General features: G+C 42.4%; 1 protein-coding gene and 2 pseudogenes across 1 annotated transcript; 2 read left to right on the forward strand and 1 right to left on the reverse strand.

The window, feature by feature from the left end:
• Positions 1-1,361: 1,361 nt before the first annotated feature.
• On the reverse strand, positions 1,362-1,912 carry LOC136506195 (uncharacterized). Its single transcript, XM_066501312.1, has one exon. It carries the CDS (start codon positions 1,860-1,862, stop codon positions 1,638-1,640), a length of 225 nt encoding a protein of 74 aa, XP_066357409.1. The 5' UTR covers positions 1,863-1,912; the 3' UTR covers positions 1,362-1,637.
• Positions 1,913-9,265: 7,353 nt separating this feature from the next.
• Positions 9,266-14,882, forward strand: LOC136505166 (UDP-rhamnose/UDP-galactose transporter 4-like; annotated as a pseudogene).
• Positions 14,883-17,339: 2,457 nt separating this feature from the next.
• Positions 17,340-19,727, forward strand: LOC136503127 (uncharacterized; annotated as a pseudogene).
• Positions 19,728-19,860: the final 133 nt, after the last annotated feature.

Genomic DNA, 19,860 nt, shown 5'->3' on the forward strand with positions numbered 1-19,860 from the left:
GCACAGGGCCGTCTCAGAGGTGGTCGACCATCATGGCATACCTAGCCCAAGCATCTTGTCGGCGACGTAGGGTGAGTTCCAGCATCGTGGGGTAGGATTTGACGAAGGATCCATATCAGAGGATAGGATCCGGCAACATAGTTGGGTCAAACCCTAATTGACTCTCTCCTCGTTGGTATCCCTCTCCTGCTGATGGACTGGCACCAAATGGAACGGGTCTTTTCTTTGGCCTTGTTATCTTCGCAAAATTCCTTTACTAGAAAAGAAAGAGAAAAAAAAGAAAATTGGGCCGGGTCATCTCAACAAATTGATTATTAAATTCAGATTAAAGCATATATTTGCAATCGTGGGCTATATGTGTTTATCGGCAAAATCTCTATGAGACTGCCACTACTCACCTTATAGCATCCTCATCCATCCTGAAATATAACGAATCGGAACGATTTTCAGACAAAATGAGGAGTCTAGCAAAATACCGCAGTACCCCTCACTAATTAGGAAGGAATGAATTCTTCACTTATTGTTTTACTAGTTTAAAAGGAACATTACATGTTATTATTTCCTGCCATGAATTAGAGAGGAAAGGTATAGTGTACTCGGAAGAAAAGTGGTGTTCGCTTAATAAAGACAGAGAATACCTTATATTTTAGTACAAATTTTGAACTCTCAATTGTTTATATTTTTCAAGACAGAGAGGGAATAGCATGTACCGAGTCAATGCATATCAAGACTATATATTGCAAAAATATACATATGACATCAAATGAGTATCCGCAAAACTTTTTTCATTGAATATATTTTTTGTAATAGGCCTATTTAATACTACAAATATTAATATTTTTCTATAAATTTAGTAAAACTTTAGACAGTTTGACTAGTTGTATTCTTTAATATTCATGACAAAGATAGTATTGATATTGCAGTTTCCTTGGTGTCGAAATGACCTGTGGTGCCCTGTCCTAAGCCTGCTAGACAGCGGGATAGGTTTGTAATTCCTTGGTCCCAAAATAAATACACATCTTCTATCTTGAGGAGTCAACTAATCTTAAGTTACACCTTATTTCCTTGGTTCCAAAATAAATGCACATCTTCTATATTGAGGAGTCAACTAATCTTAAGTTTAGCCAAATATATGATATCAAATACGCATCATTAGACTAATTATGCCATATATTCTCATAGTAAACTTGTTTATAGATATAAATGTTAATAGTATTTTTTTATATTCTATAAATCTAGCTAAACTTAAGATAGTTGATTCCTCGAGGAAGTTGCTTGCAATCGTCGACTCATTGACAGAAAAATAAATCACTCATGCATATTGCATAGGGCCGGGGAGCAATAATCATGACACAAAAATAAATCCAGCTCAATTGCATTCCTTTGTATTTCTTATAATGTGGAATACAAATAAAATGGCAAGCATTGATCCCTTGTGTGGACCGATTACATTATTACAGATCCATCGATCGGTGGATCCATGGAGAACCATGGGTGACTTAGCTTGTCGAACATTGTCGGACGCCAAACAAAAAGGGAAACCAAATTTCATGGACAGGCATATGCATAGTTCATATAGATAGATGCATGATCTATCGTCCATGCATGGTTAGGCAGATATCACCAGGTATGAGCATTTATGGGATGTCCCACTTCTGATCCAGGTTAGGGTCCCTGGGTCCCTGCTCTTTGGCGATCGCAGCGCAATTCTTCAGGCATTCCTCCATGCTCATGCCGAGTGGGCCTGTGACCTCGGCGCACCCGGCCTTGCAGTCCATGGCGGCCGCCGGAGGGGCAGCCTCCAGCGCAAGCGCGACGAGCAGCAGCGCCGCCACGACGAGGACCATCTTCATGGACGCCATCTTTGAAAGCTTCTCTTTTTGTGGTGGCTGTTGGTTTTATTGGCGCGAGATGTTGTATCTAGTGCCTAGGCCTATATAGGCCGGAGGGAGTAGTAAATTAAGAAACAGCGAGCGTGTATGTGAGGCCATGAGAGCTTCACGCTCTGCCGTGAACCGTCAGCCTGTTTGTCAGCTAATCCACGATCGTTTCAGCCGAAACGAATAGGCTGTGTATGCGTGCGCTTTTGAGCATGTTTGTCTGGACACGGTTGCGGGCGGGCGGCCTTCCAGTTCCAGGGGATCCGAGGAAATAGAAAAGCTATATATTGCGTGTGATGTGTTTAGCGTCATCACCGTTGGATCTGCACACGGCACACCCGACATCACATCATCTATGCCCTTCATAGGACCGCACGCGTCGTCCTGCTGTTCTGTCTCTGTTTTGTTGATGACTCCCTAAGGCTGGACGAAAAACTCAAAGCTCGTTTGCTCGTTAGCTTGCTCGGCTCGTGGCTGACTCAACTCGGCTCGTTAAGATAATGAGTCGAGCCATGATTTTAGCTCGTTAGCTATAACGAGCCAACTCGAGCCAGCTCGCGAGCCGCTCGCGAGCTAAATGAGCCAAGCTTCCAGAAAAAAAAGTATCATTTAAGGTTGTTAGATGCATGAATACTATAGTATTTTATTATACTTGTATATATATTAGCGCATATTATTTTTTTATTCGATTTAAGGTTGTTAGATGCATTTCTTTTGTATTATTATTATTCTTAAACTTTAGATAAATACAAATATTATATTTTGTGTATTTTTTATACCTGGCTCGCGAGCTTAACGAGCCAGCTCGAGCTTTTAACGAGCTGAGCCGAGCTGACTTTCTGGCTTGTTAGGATAACAAGCCGAGCCGAGCAGCTCGTTATCTTAACGAGCCGAGCCGAAACGAGCCAAGCCGGCTCGTTATCCAGCCTTACTTCCAAGTGAGCCCCACGTTAAGGTGTTTTTGGAAATAACACGGTTGAATTTTTTTTTCCTTAGGTCAGCCTTAATGGAAGTTTCACATGAGTTTATTTGCATTTCCTCTTAGGCGAGCCTCACAAGAGAGGAGTTTCATCTATTGGCACGATTATCAACTCTACATGAGTCATTAAATCAAATGTTTATAAAACTATGGCCCTGTTCGGCTTACCCCATATTCGGCTTGTTCGGCTTCTTTTTTCAGCCGGAACAGTGTTTTTATCTCACAACAATTCAGCCGGAACAGTGTTTTTCAGCCAAGTTTCAGACCAGCGAACGGGGCCATATATGGAATGAAACTATATATTTGAGCATGGATGTTTCATTCATGTTTCATTACCTTTTAGATGTATCTCCGTTCCAAATTATAAGTCGTTTTGACTTTTGGTATGTAGAATTTGCTATATATGTAGACATACGTTATATCAAGATGCATAGCAAAATGGATGTATAAAAAAAAGTCATATATTTTGGAACGGAGAGAGACTAGCCGTCTTGAAAACAATGTCATGAAACTCTTCATTGAGAATGGCCTTAGAGCAAGTATGATAATGATCTATAGTCAAACTAGTCGACATTATTGCTGATATGGAGAAAAAGAATGGATGAGAGATTGAGAGAATGAAGAACTTGGCTCTCATGCAAACAATATGTTGCCCGCGTGATTTGTTTGGCTTTGTCACTCGATTTTGCCACCGTTGGATCTGCCCACCTGGCATCATCTGCACGCTTCATCGGACCACACACGTCATCCTCTTCTGCCTTTGTTTTGTTTGCAACTTCCAAATGGGCCCATATGTCAGGTGTTTTTGGGAACCATGCCATTAATTTCCCCTTAGAGGTATAATAAGAGGCTGTAAGTAGTATGCTGAGGTGGAGGAGAGGGGCGAGAAGAGGAATGGGCTATACATTTACATCCGACTTAGACACAAGAACCAACAAACTTTGCGAGATAGATAAATGGGCCACGTATTAATAGTGAAGATATAACTACTATATGAGTAGACTGAAAGATAGATCGCAAAAATTCATACAGCCAGCAGCCGACTGTATTATTTCTCTTGTCTCGTTGTGTGGTCTCCCCTCTCTCCGTTTCGCTCGAGGTTAGTTTGGCCAGCATAGCTTATCCACGACGATTCAGTTTTCTAGGTGAGTTTTGTTCGATTTCTGCTGTACATCTATTGAACTATTTTTTATTTTTTCTGTTGTACATATGTGTTCTAGAGTTTCACGTTTCTGTCCCTTATGCGATTTTGGCCGAGGGACCTTCATCGTTGTCTAATCTAGTCTCTAGTTTTGTTATTTTTCCTTTTGTATGTTGGATCTCATAGATTTGGTCATGTGCCTTAGTGTGATTTTGGTATTGCTTTGTTTTTTCCTGGTTAAACATACTCTTGCTCATTTCCTTCCTTACGCCTTGTTTTGATTTCATCGAAGTGGACCTTGTTCATTTCCTTCCTTTCGCCTTTCTAGATTTATACTAAGTCATTGGACTATAATGGACCCAAACTGTGTAGTCCTTCACATAAAGCCTCTCATGATCAAGTACCATTTGATTGTACTCACATCTTTCTATGTTAATTTGCGCTTGAGTCACAACACGGACAACGGATTCCGGTTTCATTCTCTGTCATTGCATGCTTCTCTGCAACTTCAGTGAATCCATTCACTTCATCACGGAAATGTGGCTTCCACCCTAATGAACCATATATACATCCAAGATTTATTGTCCATGTTTTAAGACATTAAATAAAGAAAAAAGTTAATTGATATATGTAACAGTAACCAGTATATAAAACGCCCCCTAATTAAACAATCAATATTCATTTTACAACTGTAATCAACAAAACTTAAAGAAATTAGTTTAAACTATTAATATTCAACACATTATTGATACAGACTTAATCCCTACTTAAAAAGTAACTAACAGACCATACAAACCCATCAACTTTACATTAATCATATCATTATAAAAAAAAACATACATCTAGACATGACTACCAAAAGACAATTAGTGAATTTTTGCACCAACTAATATTCAACTTGTAGTTTGATGCACTTAATCATCTTTCGAAAACAAAAAATATGGATGTTGAGCAAAAAAGTAATTATAATTTTTCTAGATCTAATCCCTATTTTAAAACTAACTAATATACCACAAAGTTAATACATGGCCACTAAATCACGATAGAATCTTGTTACCCTACTAAATTTGGCATCGAAAGTTTTGGTCTAATTTCTTTCATAAATGCAATAGAAAGAAAATCAAAACCCTTGTACTGTGTTAATGGGGACCATCTTTAGTGGGCGTCTTTGGAGTTTGGACGGCCTGTCCCTTCTGTTCGCCCCAATGGATGTGGTGATTCGAGCATGCATGGATATTTCATAGTATATATTTGTTGCTGTTTTAATTTTACAGAAAAATAAACCACCCACGTGCATAGGCCCGGAGCAATCAGTGTGACACAAAAATAAAGTTGGCTCAATTGCATGCCTTTGTATTTCTTAGAGTTAACAATAGTCCCTGCAGGACATTCACAATCCTTAAACCACGGAATAGTTTCTCTAGTCGTCATGTTATCAAGAAACCCCTTCTATAAACCATATAGTAACCTCTGATCTCTCCGTGATATTCTCTCTGCATTTTTTTGCCTCTCCCATGCTCTCTCTCTCTCTCTCCTTCCGTTTCTCCATAACAGACGCGCAGCAATGAGGGGCTAGCTTGTACCGAACTCCAACTCCTGTGCGGCACCGCCCTATGTGTGACGCGTGTCCTCTGGCCCACCATACCGACGCATCGAGATGTTGGCGACCCTGCTGTTTCGTTCCACTCTGTCCGGCCCAACACTCCGACGAGTCCGTGTTCTGTTCCGTTCCGTTGGCTGGTGGAGCGATGCAACGAGATTACATAGACGGCGTATAGGCCGTGCCATACGCGAGTCAGAGTACGGCAGTCGGACTCCCGTACAGCACCGGCTATACGCCGTCCACGTATCGCTCCGTACGCATATTTATCTCCCACACACATGCGTCGTGGTGGGGCCAGAGGAGCCACGGAGACCGAGCCAGAGTATCGGCATCGGTGTTGTGGGGCCAGCAGACACGCGTCATGCGCGCATAGAATTTTTTTCCGGGGCTAACGTGCAGCAGCGAGCGACTGCCTCCTGTTGTTCACATTTCACAGCACAGGCACGGCCGTCCCTTCCTGGCCAGGAGCCGAGGCCAACCAGAGACGGAGCAGCAGGCCGCCTAGCACGACGCCCACGAGGTGCCTAGTCTCTCACCTGCTCTTGCTTTTTCTTTCCGTGATCCCTCATCCCACCCAAGGCCCAAGCCAAGTAAAAGTCCGACATGTAGCCGCTCAAATTTGCTTCTTCGGTTCCTGATATGGTGTTTGATTTATTACTGAAATTTGAAGAATTGAAGGCTACTTTCTATATCTTATTTGTCCGGATTTAGTTTTCTGTAAGGTGGCCGCCAGTCGCACGGCGAGCAGGACAACCGGCACGGCGGCGAGCCGGGCACACTGCACGGCGACCGGCAAGGCGCGGGCAGAGCGGGCCTACACGCTGGAAACGAGTGCATGCCCCATCGCTGAAAACACATGTTTCTTAGCATTTTGGAGGTTAGGACAACTTGATTCTTCTCTAAGAAACAGTTTTGTATCGGTCACATTACTTTGATTTTATTTTTCTCCCGCTTATTCCCCTGCTCTCGTCCCTACCTAGTGCCGGGGACGACGGGCTCACCATGTAGGATGACCTCAACGCAGAGGCAGTGGCCTTGGCCTCTGTCGCGACGTGGAGCACAAGATAGGGGGTGTTTGGATCATCTACTAAAATTTAGGAGGTATGTCCGGAGAATGTTGCATGGGGTGTTCGGATACTAATGAAAAAACAAATTACATAATCCGTCAGTACTCCACGAGACGAATTTTTTAAGCCTAATTAATCTGTCATCAGCACATATTTACTGTAGCAAAACATTGTCAAATCATGGATTAATTAGGCTCAAAAGATTCGTCTCGTAAATTAGTCGCAAACTATATAATTAGTTTTGTAATTAGTCTATATTTAATGCTTCATACATGTGTCCAAACATTCGATGGGACAGTGACTAAAATTTAGGAGGGGCAACCAAACACCCCCATAGTCAGGATAAAAAAACAGAAATACTTTGCCGAGGGCGTCCGATCGTCCGAATGTTTCCGTACGCAGGCCGCGACACCAGCCCGGCCCAACAGTCGGTATCCTGAACAACACTCGAACGCTTCCGGTTCTCCAGAAGGCTTTCAACACTCGCATGCTTTCATTCCGCGGCGCCAAGACCACACTCCGCCACGCCGCCTCGGTGTTCTCCACAACATCCGAGTGCCCGCAGGCGGACATCTCCACCGTCTCTGGGCACGGCCGCCTGCCTTCCTCCATCTCCGCCGTGCCTCTTGTTCGTCGTGGCCTTCTCTACCGCGTGGATGGCCTTCTCCACTGGAGCGGTGACAGCTCACGCCAAATCCGTCGCGGCCTTTTCCACCGGACCTGTCGCCTCGCGGCCTTCTCCACCGGAGCGGCGAGCTCCGCACCATCGACGAGCTGAACACTACTGAAATCCACACGCCGACGAGACTCCATTCCCAAGCAGCAAGGAGATGTTGCACTGAAAGCGCATGTTGCAAACATATGTTTAAGGTGTTTCGAATGTATGTTGCAAGTGTTTCGTATCGGTGTTCCTAAAGTAGATCCGGATGTTGCAAAAGTAGATCGGGATGTTGCATTGCAATGGCAATGCACATATGTCTCAAGTGTATTTTTTTTCAAAAATGTTTCATACGTACATTGCAAGTATTTTCATCTGGATGTTACAAAAGTAGATCTGGATGTTGTATATGCATGCATGTTGCAAGCGTATGTTTCAAGTGTTTCATACGTCTGTTGCAAGTGTTTTCATCTGGATGTTGCAGATGTTTGCTATGGTTTTTCAAGTGTTTTTCCGGTGTTTTTGCAAGTGTTTCAGACGCATGTTTTAAGTGTTTTATTTGTCTTCTTTTGTATGTTGCAACTGTTGTATCTGGATATTTCAAAAGTATATTGGGTGTTGCACATGGGATGTGCGTGGGAAGCGGTTGGCGGCGCGGGGCGATGTCCGAGGTGGTGCGGGCCTGCTGCTAGGACGCTCGCTCGCAATCCCGATGCGCTGGGGTGCTCGTTCACTCGCTGAGCAGGTACCGTCCAACACTAACGTCCCGTATCGGACGCCATATCAGACGTCCAGACGCTAGCAAATCTCTGTAAAAAAATATGGGGAAGGGAGTTGGTAGTGGGGGAAAATGCTAAAAAAAATTAAAAAGCTCTTTACATCCCTCTGGATGGTGGGGCTGAGTAGGAAAATTTAGAAACCTCCATAAATTAGGGGACTCGAGTTAAAGAATTATATATTTTTTTCTCTGGCACCAAAAGTAAAGTATGAGCCCCTATTTTAAGATGCTTGCAAATAAAAACAACAGGCTTCCATCTTGAGTGGATCGATTACATTACAGATCCATCCATCGGTAGGTCCATGGACCATGGGGGCACGGGACTTGTCGAACTAACACAAAGAGGTCACAGACGCCAAACGAAACGCGAGAAACCAAATTACATGAACAACAGGCCAGCATTTACATATGTATAGGATGCATGATGGCCCATGCATAGAATGATATAATATTGTGCTGTATCTTATGCATTTGTCAGATTTTGAACTGAATATTGTAGTCATTCATATTTCTGTTTGAATAACAAATCAGTTTATTGTGATGGGTTTTTTGGACAAAAAATGATGGTGGTGGTTCTGGTTCATATTTGAATATTTCATTGTAGAATTCATGTGCATTTTCCTTAGAGACCTCACATTTGGAGAACTAACAGACATCTTGTAAACTTCGACTCTTTGAGTAGTTTTAACAGTGTTAATGCAAATTCCCTACCAAGTTTTTATTTAAAGGAAAGGGTTCCTGCCTAAATTTGAACTATGTTGCATTCTGTGAATAAAATTTTGATTGTAGATACCAATGTATACTGCAATATTTGCCACATTTCCTTTGTTAATGATAGGAGAATATTTGCAACACAAACTTATAAAGTGCTACAAAATTGTGGTATAATTTGCTAATGCGTTTGTTGAACCTTAACGATGTTAATACAATTAATAGAGACATGTTAGCATTATGTAATTTAATGTATCTATTGAACCTTAACGATGTTAATACAAGCAATAGAGACATGTTAGCATTATGTAATTTCTTACTGTATGTTTGGTAGTTGCAGGCTCACCATATTTCTGCACCTTGTCAACAACTGTACATGGATGGAGCTTGGATATATCTCCTGCCCTGTCATTAATTACTCTCTCTCTTTCTTTTTGCAGCCACGACATTAACCGGGCTTCATTTTGTGACTACCACCTTAATGACCATCGTATTCCAGTGGTTAGGCCTGAGCCAGCCCTGATATTTTTTCAAACTTGTCAATTGTTGGGATGAATGTGAGCTTGATGTGGAACTCTGTGTGCTTTTATCAGGTTAGTGAATTTTTCTGTACCTGCTACTACTACATGAGTTCAAATTGTTACCAACTAAATTCATTCTATTCCCTTCCTCAGATAGCAAAGCTGTGCATGATACCTGCATCATGTCTTCTGGAGGTTGTCTTTGATCATCAGGGGCGGACACAGCGGTGCGGCGGGGGGGGGGGCTCAAGCCCCCCTACCCGTATCGTAGCAGTGGAACCCCTGTGGAGCCCTCATGAATTTTTAGACAAAGTTCTATAGTTAAGGATGGCAACGGATCGGGTTCGGATCGGGTGGAGTCTCTGTGCACTCAAAACCGAAACCCGAATCCGCCCCAAAAACCGATTCGGGTGGAAATCCATCACCAAAACGAAACCCGCGGATATATATACACATATTCACATGTATAAACAAGAGGCAACAAATAATAAATATTTTCATGAGTCAACTTTAAATAAATTTAATAATCTAAGTAAACAAATTATTATTAGTATATTATAAAACATGAGTTTTAATTCCAAATGATTTATTTCGGATATCCATTGGATATCCACGGGTGGAAAACCAAACCCGAAACCGAACCCGATTGGTTTCAGGGCCCTGAACCCGAAAACCGTGGGTGAAAAACCATCCCCAAACCCAAACCCGCAGAACCCGAAACCCGTGGATATCCGCCCCAAACCCGATCCGTTGCCATCCTTATCTATAGTGTAGGGGGGCTGAGACTTAAGATCGAACAGCAGTGTTGTTCAGCCCCCCCTGAAATATTTTCTGGGTCCGCCGCTGTTAATCATCTACACTATTCTCGGGACACAAAGCTGAGCATCATGGTTGTGCTTGTAGGAGTGGCAGTTTGCACTGTTACTGATGTCAGTGTGAATGCAAGAGGTCTAATTGCAGCTGTTATAGCTGTTTGGAGCACGGCTTTGCAACAAGATGTAAGTTAGTCTGGTGGTTTGCTATATGTCAGCTCATGATTAAGATTGCTTCTAAAACTGATTGTCTGCTTCTGTTTACAACTAGCTGCAAGTTCTTTTGCATGCTTCTAACTGTCTCGAAGGATTAAGTATTTGAATATGGCAATACAATGACTGTCATTCTACAAAGTTATGAACAATTAGCAATTACTTAATCATTCATTGATGTTTCTGCTTCTTTAGGATATCCCTCCTTTGTTTAGACATTAGGATATAGCTACTCACCATGACACCAGTATTTCCCATTTCTATGAACTAAAAAAACTAGACCAACCTAGGAGAAACTAGGTGGTATTTTATTAAGAAGAAAATAGGCACCAAAATTCTCCTTGATGAGAACTTGAACCTGGGTGGTCTGGGCATTCATCCCCATTTCTATGAATTGTTAGGCTTGATTCAGTTTCCTCATTATATTACTGCTTAATCTTTAAAGAACACTCCATTTGCCACACGTGCAACGCATAATTCATTTATTTCCCTACTTTGGCATTTTTTTATTATTTGAGTGCCCTTACTCCTCCACATTTTTAGTAATTGTTCTATCTGCACTGCATACTTACTTTGATCCTATCACGTATCAAGTTAAAAGGGGCACGGTTTTTTATTCCTTTGTAATTTCTGCTCTTTTGCAGTTTGTTCATTTCCTCCAACGCAAGTACTCTCTGAACTCGTTCAACCTGCTGGGCCACACAGCTCCAGCCCAAGCAGGGTCCCTCCTGCTGGCAGGGCCATTTGTTGACTACTTGTTGACGGGGCAAAGGGTGGATCACTTCGTTTTTTTCATCTCTTGCTCTGGTATGGACAAAATCTCAACATTGTTTCTACCACTATTCATATGGCGATTGATGCTTCTTACGGGTTATCTGTTTACTCAGAAATGAGATGGTGATTAGGCTGCATTTAGCTGGATGAGAATTTCAATACAGTGATGGTTTATAAGCTATTCAGGAAACGTTAACACTAGTTCAATAATTTTATATATTACTAGATAGTCTGCCCGTGCGTTGCTATAGGATAACTAAACTTTTGTACTAAAAACATACGGATCGTACGATAAGATAACAATACTGTGAAATTAAATACTGACGTTAAAGTGACATTTAATCCAAAATGCAAAGTTCGTGAAATTAACATAGTCACGGAGAGCGTGGCGTCGCAGGCTCACCAACTCTACTGTAAAATTCCGTAGTATGCATAGAAAAAAACCACACTGCAATACCATTAATCATTAGGCCATCATCATTACTCTAGACTGTAGAGGCACTTTGTTGTGCTTCTCACAGCACAAGCAAACTAGCTGGTGCCAAGTGGCCACCGTTTTTACAAATGAGAATGGTACATTTAACAGAAAACAGATAATACCTTGTTAACAAGATTCTCAAACACTTTTGATCCATTTTGCTCAATGTATCTCTGTGCAGCTGAAATTACATCATCATGCCTACTTGATTCATCCTTCATTGGAATATACCAGAAGCACACAAACTTGCTGATTTACAACCATTGGCCTCACAAAATGCTCATATACATGTGCACCTCCATTAAACCATGGCAATACTAACCAGCAATTGAGAAACGGTTTTGCGTAAGACCAGAAATGGAGCATGCAAAGGGCAAAAATTATACCTGTGATGAGCATTTCCATTCATCTCATGATGTATCCAAAAAAAACTTATCAGCCAAATCATGAGAGAGCACTATAGCAGTGAACGATGAAGTGCAGTACTAAACCAGAGATGGTCAATAGCAAAGAAATCAAGGTAAGATGGAATGTGCACATAAAACTAAAGCTATGATGAAATGTGCACTTGTGTAGAAAGTTTGTTGTTTTTACCATGGTGTGTTGTCAATAGAAGGAGAAAGATTAAATGATATAAATTTGTCAATAGAAGGGGAAAATGAGAAACTAAATTAGTAAACATGGTGTGTTGTTTACTCTCAGGCATTCCAACCTGCTTACTATCAGGAAAAGAAACTAATAAGATGGAGGGCATGGAAAAAAAGGAAGAGCAAATTAACAAACTCGTTCTGGTGTCTAATATCAAGTATACAAACATTCATAGTATGATGAAAATGAGTACTAACTTTGTCTGCCTCTCTGTGGCATGATTAGCAAGGATCCTAAAGTCTTCTTAACATTGAATGAGAAGTTATATAAGGATTTTAGGTTTGTTCAATCTGCTACCTTAATCCATGGCATCAGATTATTGAGAAGCAATTAAAATAGACATATGTTAGAGCATTGGAAATAATTTTGCTTCACTGGTAATGAAAATAGGACACTTACTAATAGATGTTGAATCTTTAGGAGGTTGGTATGCTCGTATAAATGCACATGCACTAAATTGACTTTGGTGTCGTTTTCGGGGATATTAATTTAAAATTTCATTCAAAAATACCTGAAAACATACATTTTCTTGCAGGTTCTTCTAATACCCACTTCCTATTCTAAAATTCTCCTAATTTCATTTTTTCTTCAAAACAATATCAAAATTCAATAACTTAACCTTAATCTCAAGATATGATACATCAATGGACTAATCAGTAATACTGAAAACCATGTGAAAAAATAAGACATACCATTTCTACGACAGCAGCCTAACCCTCTGTCCAAGCAGTTGGATTTACCGCAGAGATGCATAGAGAACTTTGGCAGGTACATCTTGTACCACCATCTTCCTAGGGAGCCTCCAGAATTATTAGCAGTTACATTTCCATTGCTCTCGCCTTTTCAGACAGAGCCATGTGCGAAGCTAATAAAGTGCAAAGGAAATATAATCAGTTATCGGCATAAAAAGTTATAAGCCTAATTTGTTTTCATGATAATTGTACTGCTCACTGCAAATTAATGAGATTTTTTCCAAAACATTAAAAAATGTACGACAAGAACAATAAGGACAATGACAATGTAAGTAACAGCATTAACAATGCATCATGTGACAGTTTCATCTACTGGCATTTGCACTGAATTGAGACACATTAATATCAGCCATTAATTTGCACTGAATCACTGAATAGAGTAGATTCAGATAAGGTCATGTGAAAACAGAAGAAATGCAGGGGCTTGTGACCACCAGCATCCTCCTTCCAATGCTATGAAACAGCCAGTACAACATAGCTATGAAATCGGTTCAGCACACAGTCTCATGCGTTTTGAGAGTCTCAAGAACAATCCAAGCCAATTACCTTTGCCTGAAGCTCGCAAATGGCAAAGCGTCTCTTCTCCAGCTCCTTTGTTTCCATCTTGCACCAATTCTGGAAGCAGATAGCCACCAGCTAAACCATTAAGATCACATAATATTATATTCAGATATCAGATCCAACTAACCCCTAAGCACAGTGCAATAACAACTCGATGTGGATTGTTTAGATCGATACACCTGTTCATATACATCAAGTTCAAGAGATCATGGCTAAACCAGCACACATGTTCATAAATCAAATCTGCCGAGTTCCAACTATTAAGGATAAATAACAAACCAGGAGATTCCATCAAGCGAAGGAGGGATGAAAATAATACCTTTGGAGGTTCAGTGGAGGGATCAACAAGAGAAGGCATCTCAGATCAAGGTGCCAGTGAGCATATCCACGCTAGGACGGAGCCCTGCTGGACGAACGGCGGCTTGGGGGCGGGGCGCGGTCGGGGTGGGGCGGGGCGGGGTCGGGGTGGGGGCGGGGCGGCTGCGGACGCGACAGTCCATGCGCACCCACGGTGGCGGACGGCGAGGCTGCGGGTGCCGGCGCGGCGGTTCACCACGTCCGGCGGAGAAACAGCAAGAGGCGGTTGGTTCAGAGCTGGAGAGGGATCCATGGCCTCCTCGATGCGTCCATTGGCGGCGGCGGCGGCGGCGCGGCCAGAATCACGGGAGCGGGTTTTGTTTCCTTGCAGCGACATTTCTTTCCTGGAAGGGAGACGGGATCGCAGGCATGGGCAGACTGACGAACCAAAACAAATGTCTCACAAAAAAATGTCAACGCTTTGTTCTTTTTAGTTGTAGGAGATTCTTGTCAAAAAAATAATTTCATTTATTATTGTGACTGAAATTCATCCATTTTACTGCTTGACCTGCTAGCAATAGCTTCTAGCTGACCATATACATATAGCTTCACTTAGTGTTCACCTTTGCTGGATCAGAATTTTGGATTTGAATGGCATCCTTACCATATCGTTTCCCTGATTCTGCAGTTTTTTCTCACGCTACCATGCTTCATCGCCATTGGCGTCAATCTGAGCCAGTTCATCTGCATCGGGCGGTTTTCTGCGGTATCCTTCCAAGTCCTGGGCCACATGAAGACCGTGCTTGTTCTGTCCCTTGGGTTTCTCTTCTTTGGCAAGGAAGGCCTGAATCTTCAGGTCGTTATTGGGATGGTCGTAGCTGTTCTTGGAATGATATGGTATGGAAATGCATCTGCTAAACCAGGTGGCAAAGAGTGGCGCAGCGTGCTGCCGGTGAGGTCTGCGAGCCTCAAGGGAAGTTCAGAAGAAAAGGACGGTGCGGAGAAGTAAACTTGCTAATCTCACTGCGACTGAGATGAGAAACTAAATTTCTGGTTTAGCAGATGCGTTTCTTAATTAGCCTACACGCTGGAAACGAGTGCATGCCCCATCGCTGAAACCAGAGGTTTCTTAGCTTTTTGGAGGTTAGGACAACTTGTTTCTTCTCTAAGAAACAGTTTTGTATCGGTCACATTACTTTGATTTTTATTTTTATTTTCCCGCCTATTCCCCTGCTCTCGTCCCTACCTAGTGCCTGGGACGATGGGCTCACCATGTTGGATGACCTCAACCCAAGGGACTCATTCGCTCTGTCCGACACTAACGTCCCGGATCGCAAATCTCCGTAAAATTAAAAAATATACGGAAGGGAGTTGGTGGAGGGGGAAAAATGCCACAAAAAATTAAAAAGCCCTCTGGATGGTGGGGCTGAGTAGGAAAATTTAGAAACCTCCATAAAACAGGGGACTCGAGTTAAAGAATTATATTTTTTTCTCTAGCACCAAAAGTAAAGTATGAGCCGTGTTTTAAGATGCTTGCAAATAAAAAACAACAAGCGTCCATCTTGAGTGGCTCGATTACATTACAAATCCATCGGTGGATCCATGGACCATGGGTGACTTGTCGGACACAAAGAAGTCACAGACGCCAAACGAAACTCGGGAAACCAAATTACATGGACAGGCCAGCTTATATAGATATTTACATATGTATGTATAGGGATGCATGATCGCCCATGCATGGATGGTCGCTATATATATACATATATACATATACTGATGTAGCCGGCCGCCGGTTGCTGCTGTATCATCATCATGAGGTATACATACATATATACGAACATATTACGTACGGGATATCAAAACAAGACCGACTTGTCAGGGTCCCTGGGTCCCTGCTGGGCCTGGGCGGCGATCGCCTCGCACCGCTTCTCGCAGTTGAACACGCCGAGTCGGCTGAGCTCGGCGCACCCGGCCTTGCAGTCCGTGACGGCGGACGCCGGAGGGGCGGCTTCCAGCGCGATGAGCGCGACGAGCAGCAGCGCCGCCACGACGAGCACCGTCTTCTTGGCGGCCGCCATTCTTGAAAGCTTTCCCCCTTTTTTTTGGTGGGATTTGTTGGTGCGAGACGTTGGATCTAGTGTTCGAGCGAGGCTTATATAGGCCGGAGGGACCGAGGGAGTAGTAAATTGGGAGCGCGTGTACGTGAGGCCACGAGAGCTTCGCGCTCTAGCGTGCAATTATATGCATGCATGCGTGCGTGCGTTTGGTTTTGAGCACGTCCGTCCGACGACAGGTGCGCCCGAGGCCATTTTTCTATCTACTCCTAAAAAGATGAAACAGGACCCGTTCACTCCCCGTGGTGAAGCCGCTAGGCCAGACGCGCCTGTGTAACTCCAATTTGCGCAGACAGGTGGGCCACGCTCTCGACCAATCTATTCTCCACCCGCATCCGACATCCTCCCAGGCTCCTGGCTCCTCACACGCCCTCCGTCCTCCCAAGCGCACCGCCGCCCAAGCCGCAAAGGGCCCCTCCGGCACCGCGCGTGCGCTCAGCTCCACCACCGCGAGGACCCGTGCAGTCCACTCCGACGCCGCGCCGCCGCGCCAAGCCGTCGTCAGACCAAATCCCACGACGCCGTCGCTCCGCCACGCCCTTCCCTGCTCGGCTGCCAGGGGCGGATCTACAGTAGGTGCATGGGGGGTACAGCTGTCCCCCCAAAATTTCTGGAAAAACACCAAGTATATATATCCTTTAATACCTTGTACATGTATAATACATTGTTAAATACAATTGCTAGCCTGCTCAGCCCATACGACAGCCCGAACACTCTACATTCGTTGCTTTCTTGGCCCAACAACAGCTCAGTTCCAAACTGCACAACACGTATTGATATATAAGCAATCTGCCGAACACTCCAACAGCCAGACGAAACGACGCGACTTCCTTCCTCAACCCCGCCCGTCCGCCGGCAGCTGGAAAGACAGAAACCCTCGTCGCGACGTCGCTGAGACGCTGACGGCCGGCCGGCTGGCTGAGGCGCTGCCGCCGATCCGTCCAGCAGTCCGACACTGCTTGACTGCTTCCCCTGATGCAAACGGTAAAATTCAGTCTTGTTTCATTCCGACAAATCATTAGACAATAGTTCAGTAATCAATAGTTATGGTTTGCAGAATTCCTCTTCTAATTTGACCAATTATTTTCTTAGAAAATATTTATCCCGAGAGTACTCAGTGATCAGTATGTATTTAATTTTATTATTGCAGAACATCAAACAGCATGAAGAGGAATAACAATCTTGCATCTCTATGGAATGCTCATGCTCAGAAACAGAAAGCAAAAAAGGTATCTTTGTCCACTCCAAATCAAGAAGCAGGACCAGAAAATCCTTTTGAGGAAGAAATACACGAGACACAGGAGACAGAAGATCAAGAAGCCAGACATGAAAATCCTGGTGAGGAAGAAATACACGAGGCACAAGAGACAAAAGAGGGAGTTTATGATGTTGACTGTCTTCCCCATGATCCTGGAAAGAGGATCCCCATCATCCAATATTCTGCAAATGAGCAAGATGCAGTGAGAATAGGATATATTGCAAAAGGGCCATGCCTGCATGCCAACCAAGGACATATAATTTTCCACAACGACAAATTGGTGGTAAGCGCCGCTTTCCTGTTAGATGGTTTGACAAGTATGATTGGCTTGAGTACAGTGTGGAAAAGGATGCTGCCTTCTGCTTTGTTTGTTATTTGTTTGCGGATACAACTAATTATGTTGGTGGTGATGCTTTTGTGAATAGTGGGTTTAGAAAATGGAACCAGCCTGATAAACTTGACTTGCATGTTGGAGGCATTACAAGTACCCACAATGAAGCTCTTGGCAAATTTAATAATTTCATTAGACCAAAAAGATCAATAGCAAGTCATTACATTAAACACACCACAGCAGAAAAAGTTAAATATAAGGCTCGCTTAACCTACTCAATTGGTTGTGTGAGGTATCTTTTTTGTCAAGGGCTGTCTTGTCGGGGACATCATGAAAGTGACACATCTAGCAATATGGGAAATTTTAAGGAACTCCTGAAATGGTCGGGAGAAATGTTTGAAGAAGTTAGAAAGGTTACTTTAGCAAATGCTCCCAAGAATTGTCAGATGACTGCCCATTCCATACAAACAGATATCATTAATTGTTGTGCCAAAGAAACTAGCAAACTTGTCATTGAAGATCTTGGAGATGACTACTTTTCTATACTTGCTGATGAATCTAGTGATGTTTACCAAAAGGAACAGTTAGATCTTTGCATAAGGTATGTTGATAAAAAAAGGGAGGGTTACAGAAAGATTCCTTGGTATTGTTCATGTTCAGGATACTACTTCTTCAACACTAAAAGATGCAATAGTGTCTCTTCTTATGGACCACAAATTGACATTATCTAAATGCCGTGGTCAAGGATATGATGGAGCTAGTAACATGAAGGGGGAAATCAATGGGCTGAAAACAAAAATTATGGATGAATCTCCTTCAGCATACTATATTCATTGCTTTGCACACCAACTCCAATTGACTCTTGTTGCTGTTGCCAAACAAAATGATGACTGTGTTGCATTCTTTGATAGTGTCACAACTATTTTGAATGTTGTTGGGATTTCTTGTAAAAAGCATCACATGCTTAGAGAAGCCCAGGCACAGGAGGTTCTAGAAGCTTTAGAACTGGGTGAAATTGAAACAGGACAAGGTTTAAATCAAGAGATGGGTCTTGGTAGGCCAGGAGATACTCGATGGGGAACTCACTACAAGACTATTTCTCGTATTATTGCTATGTATCCGACACTTTGAAAAGTTCTTGGGAAGATCTCGAAAGATAAATCTCAGTCTGAGCGTATAAAAGCTCAAAATTGCTTGAAAGTAATTGAGTCATTTGACTTTATATTCATGGCACACTTATTGCTTACTATATTTGGATATACTGATGAGTTATGCAAGGCTTTGCAAAGAAGGGATCAAGACATTCTTAATGCTATTGAACTTGTTGAAATGACTAAGTTTCATTTGCAAGTGTTGCGAGATGACAACGAATGGGAATCCTTTCTGAAGGATGTCACATCTTTTTGTGTTAAACATCGAATCAAGGTTCCTGATATGGATGGTTTTTATGTGCCTGTGGGGAGACCAAAACGCTACTTTGTGAAAGTAAAGAATATTCATCGGTTCCATGTTGAAATGTTTCTAAGTGTCATTGATATGCAACTCTAAGAGCTCAATAGCAGGTTTGATAATATATGCTACCTTGCTTATTATTTTATTATTGTTCATTTTTTTTGTTTTTTCCTTTCATAATAATTTATTTTCTCCTTATGATATTGTGGCAGGTTTGATGAAGTTAATACAGAGCTTCTTGTTTGCATGGCTGCTCTGAATCCAGCGAATTCATTTGCTTCTTTTGACAAAGAAAAACTTATTAAACTTGCAAAGTTTTATCCTCAAGATTTCACAAGTACAGATTTGGTCCAACTTTCTTCGCAACTTAATATGTTTATTGTTGAAATGCGTAACGACACAAGCTTTCGACAAGTGAAGAATCTTAATGAGCTCTCTATCAAACTTGTTGAGACAAAGAAGCATGATCGCTTTAAGCTTGTTTATTTATTGCTGAAATTGGTCCTGGCTACTGCAAGTGTTGAGAGAGTATTTTCAGCAATGAACTATGTGAAGACCAAGCTTCGGAATAAGATGGGAGATCAATACTTAAATGATTGTTTGGTCACATTTATTGAGCGTGAATTTTTCCGATGTGTAACCAACGAAGATATCATTAAACGCTTTCAAGCCATGGCGGAACGGAGTGTGAAGCTTTAGTTTCTATCATACTATAATTTATAAGATTTAGTTGGAAACATGTAATGGAATTATGGAAACATGTAACTTGTTCCATCTATATATAATCGCAACTATTTTATCATCGTTTAGTGATTTAATTATGTCATGTCCA

This window comes from Miscanthus floridulus, chromosome 14 (assembly GCF_019320115.1).
Source record: "Miscanthus floridulus cultivar M001 chromosome 14, ASM1932011v1, whole genome shotgun sequence".
In the NCBI taxonomy this organism is placed as follows: domain Eukaryota; kingdom Viridiplantae; phylum Streptophyta; class Magnoliopsida; order Poales; family Poaceae; genus Miscanthus; species Miscanthus floridulus.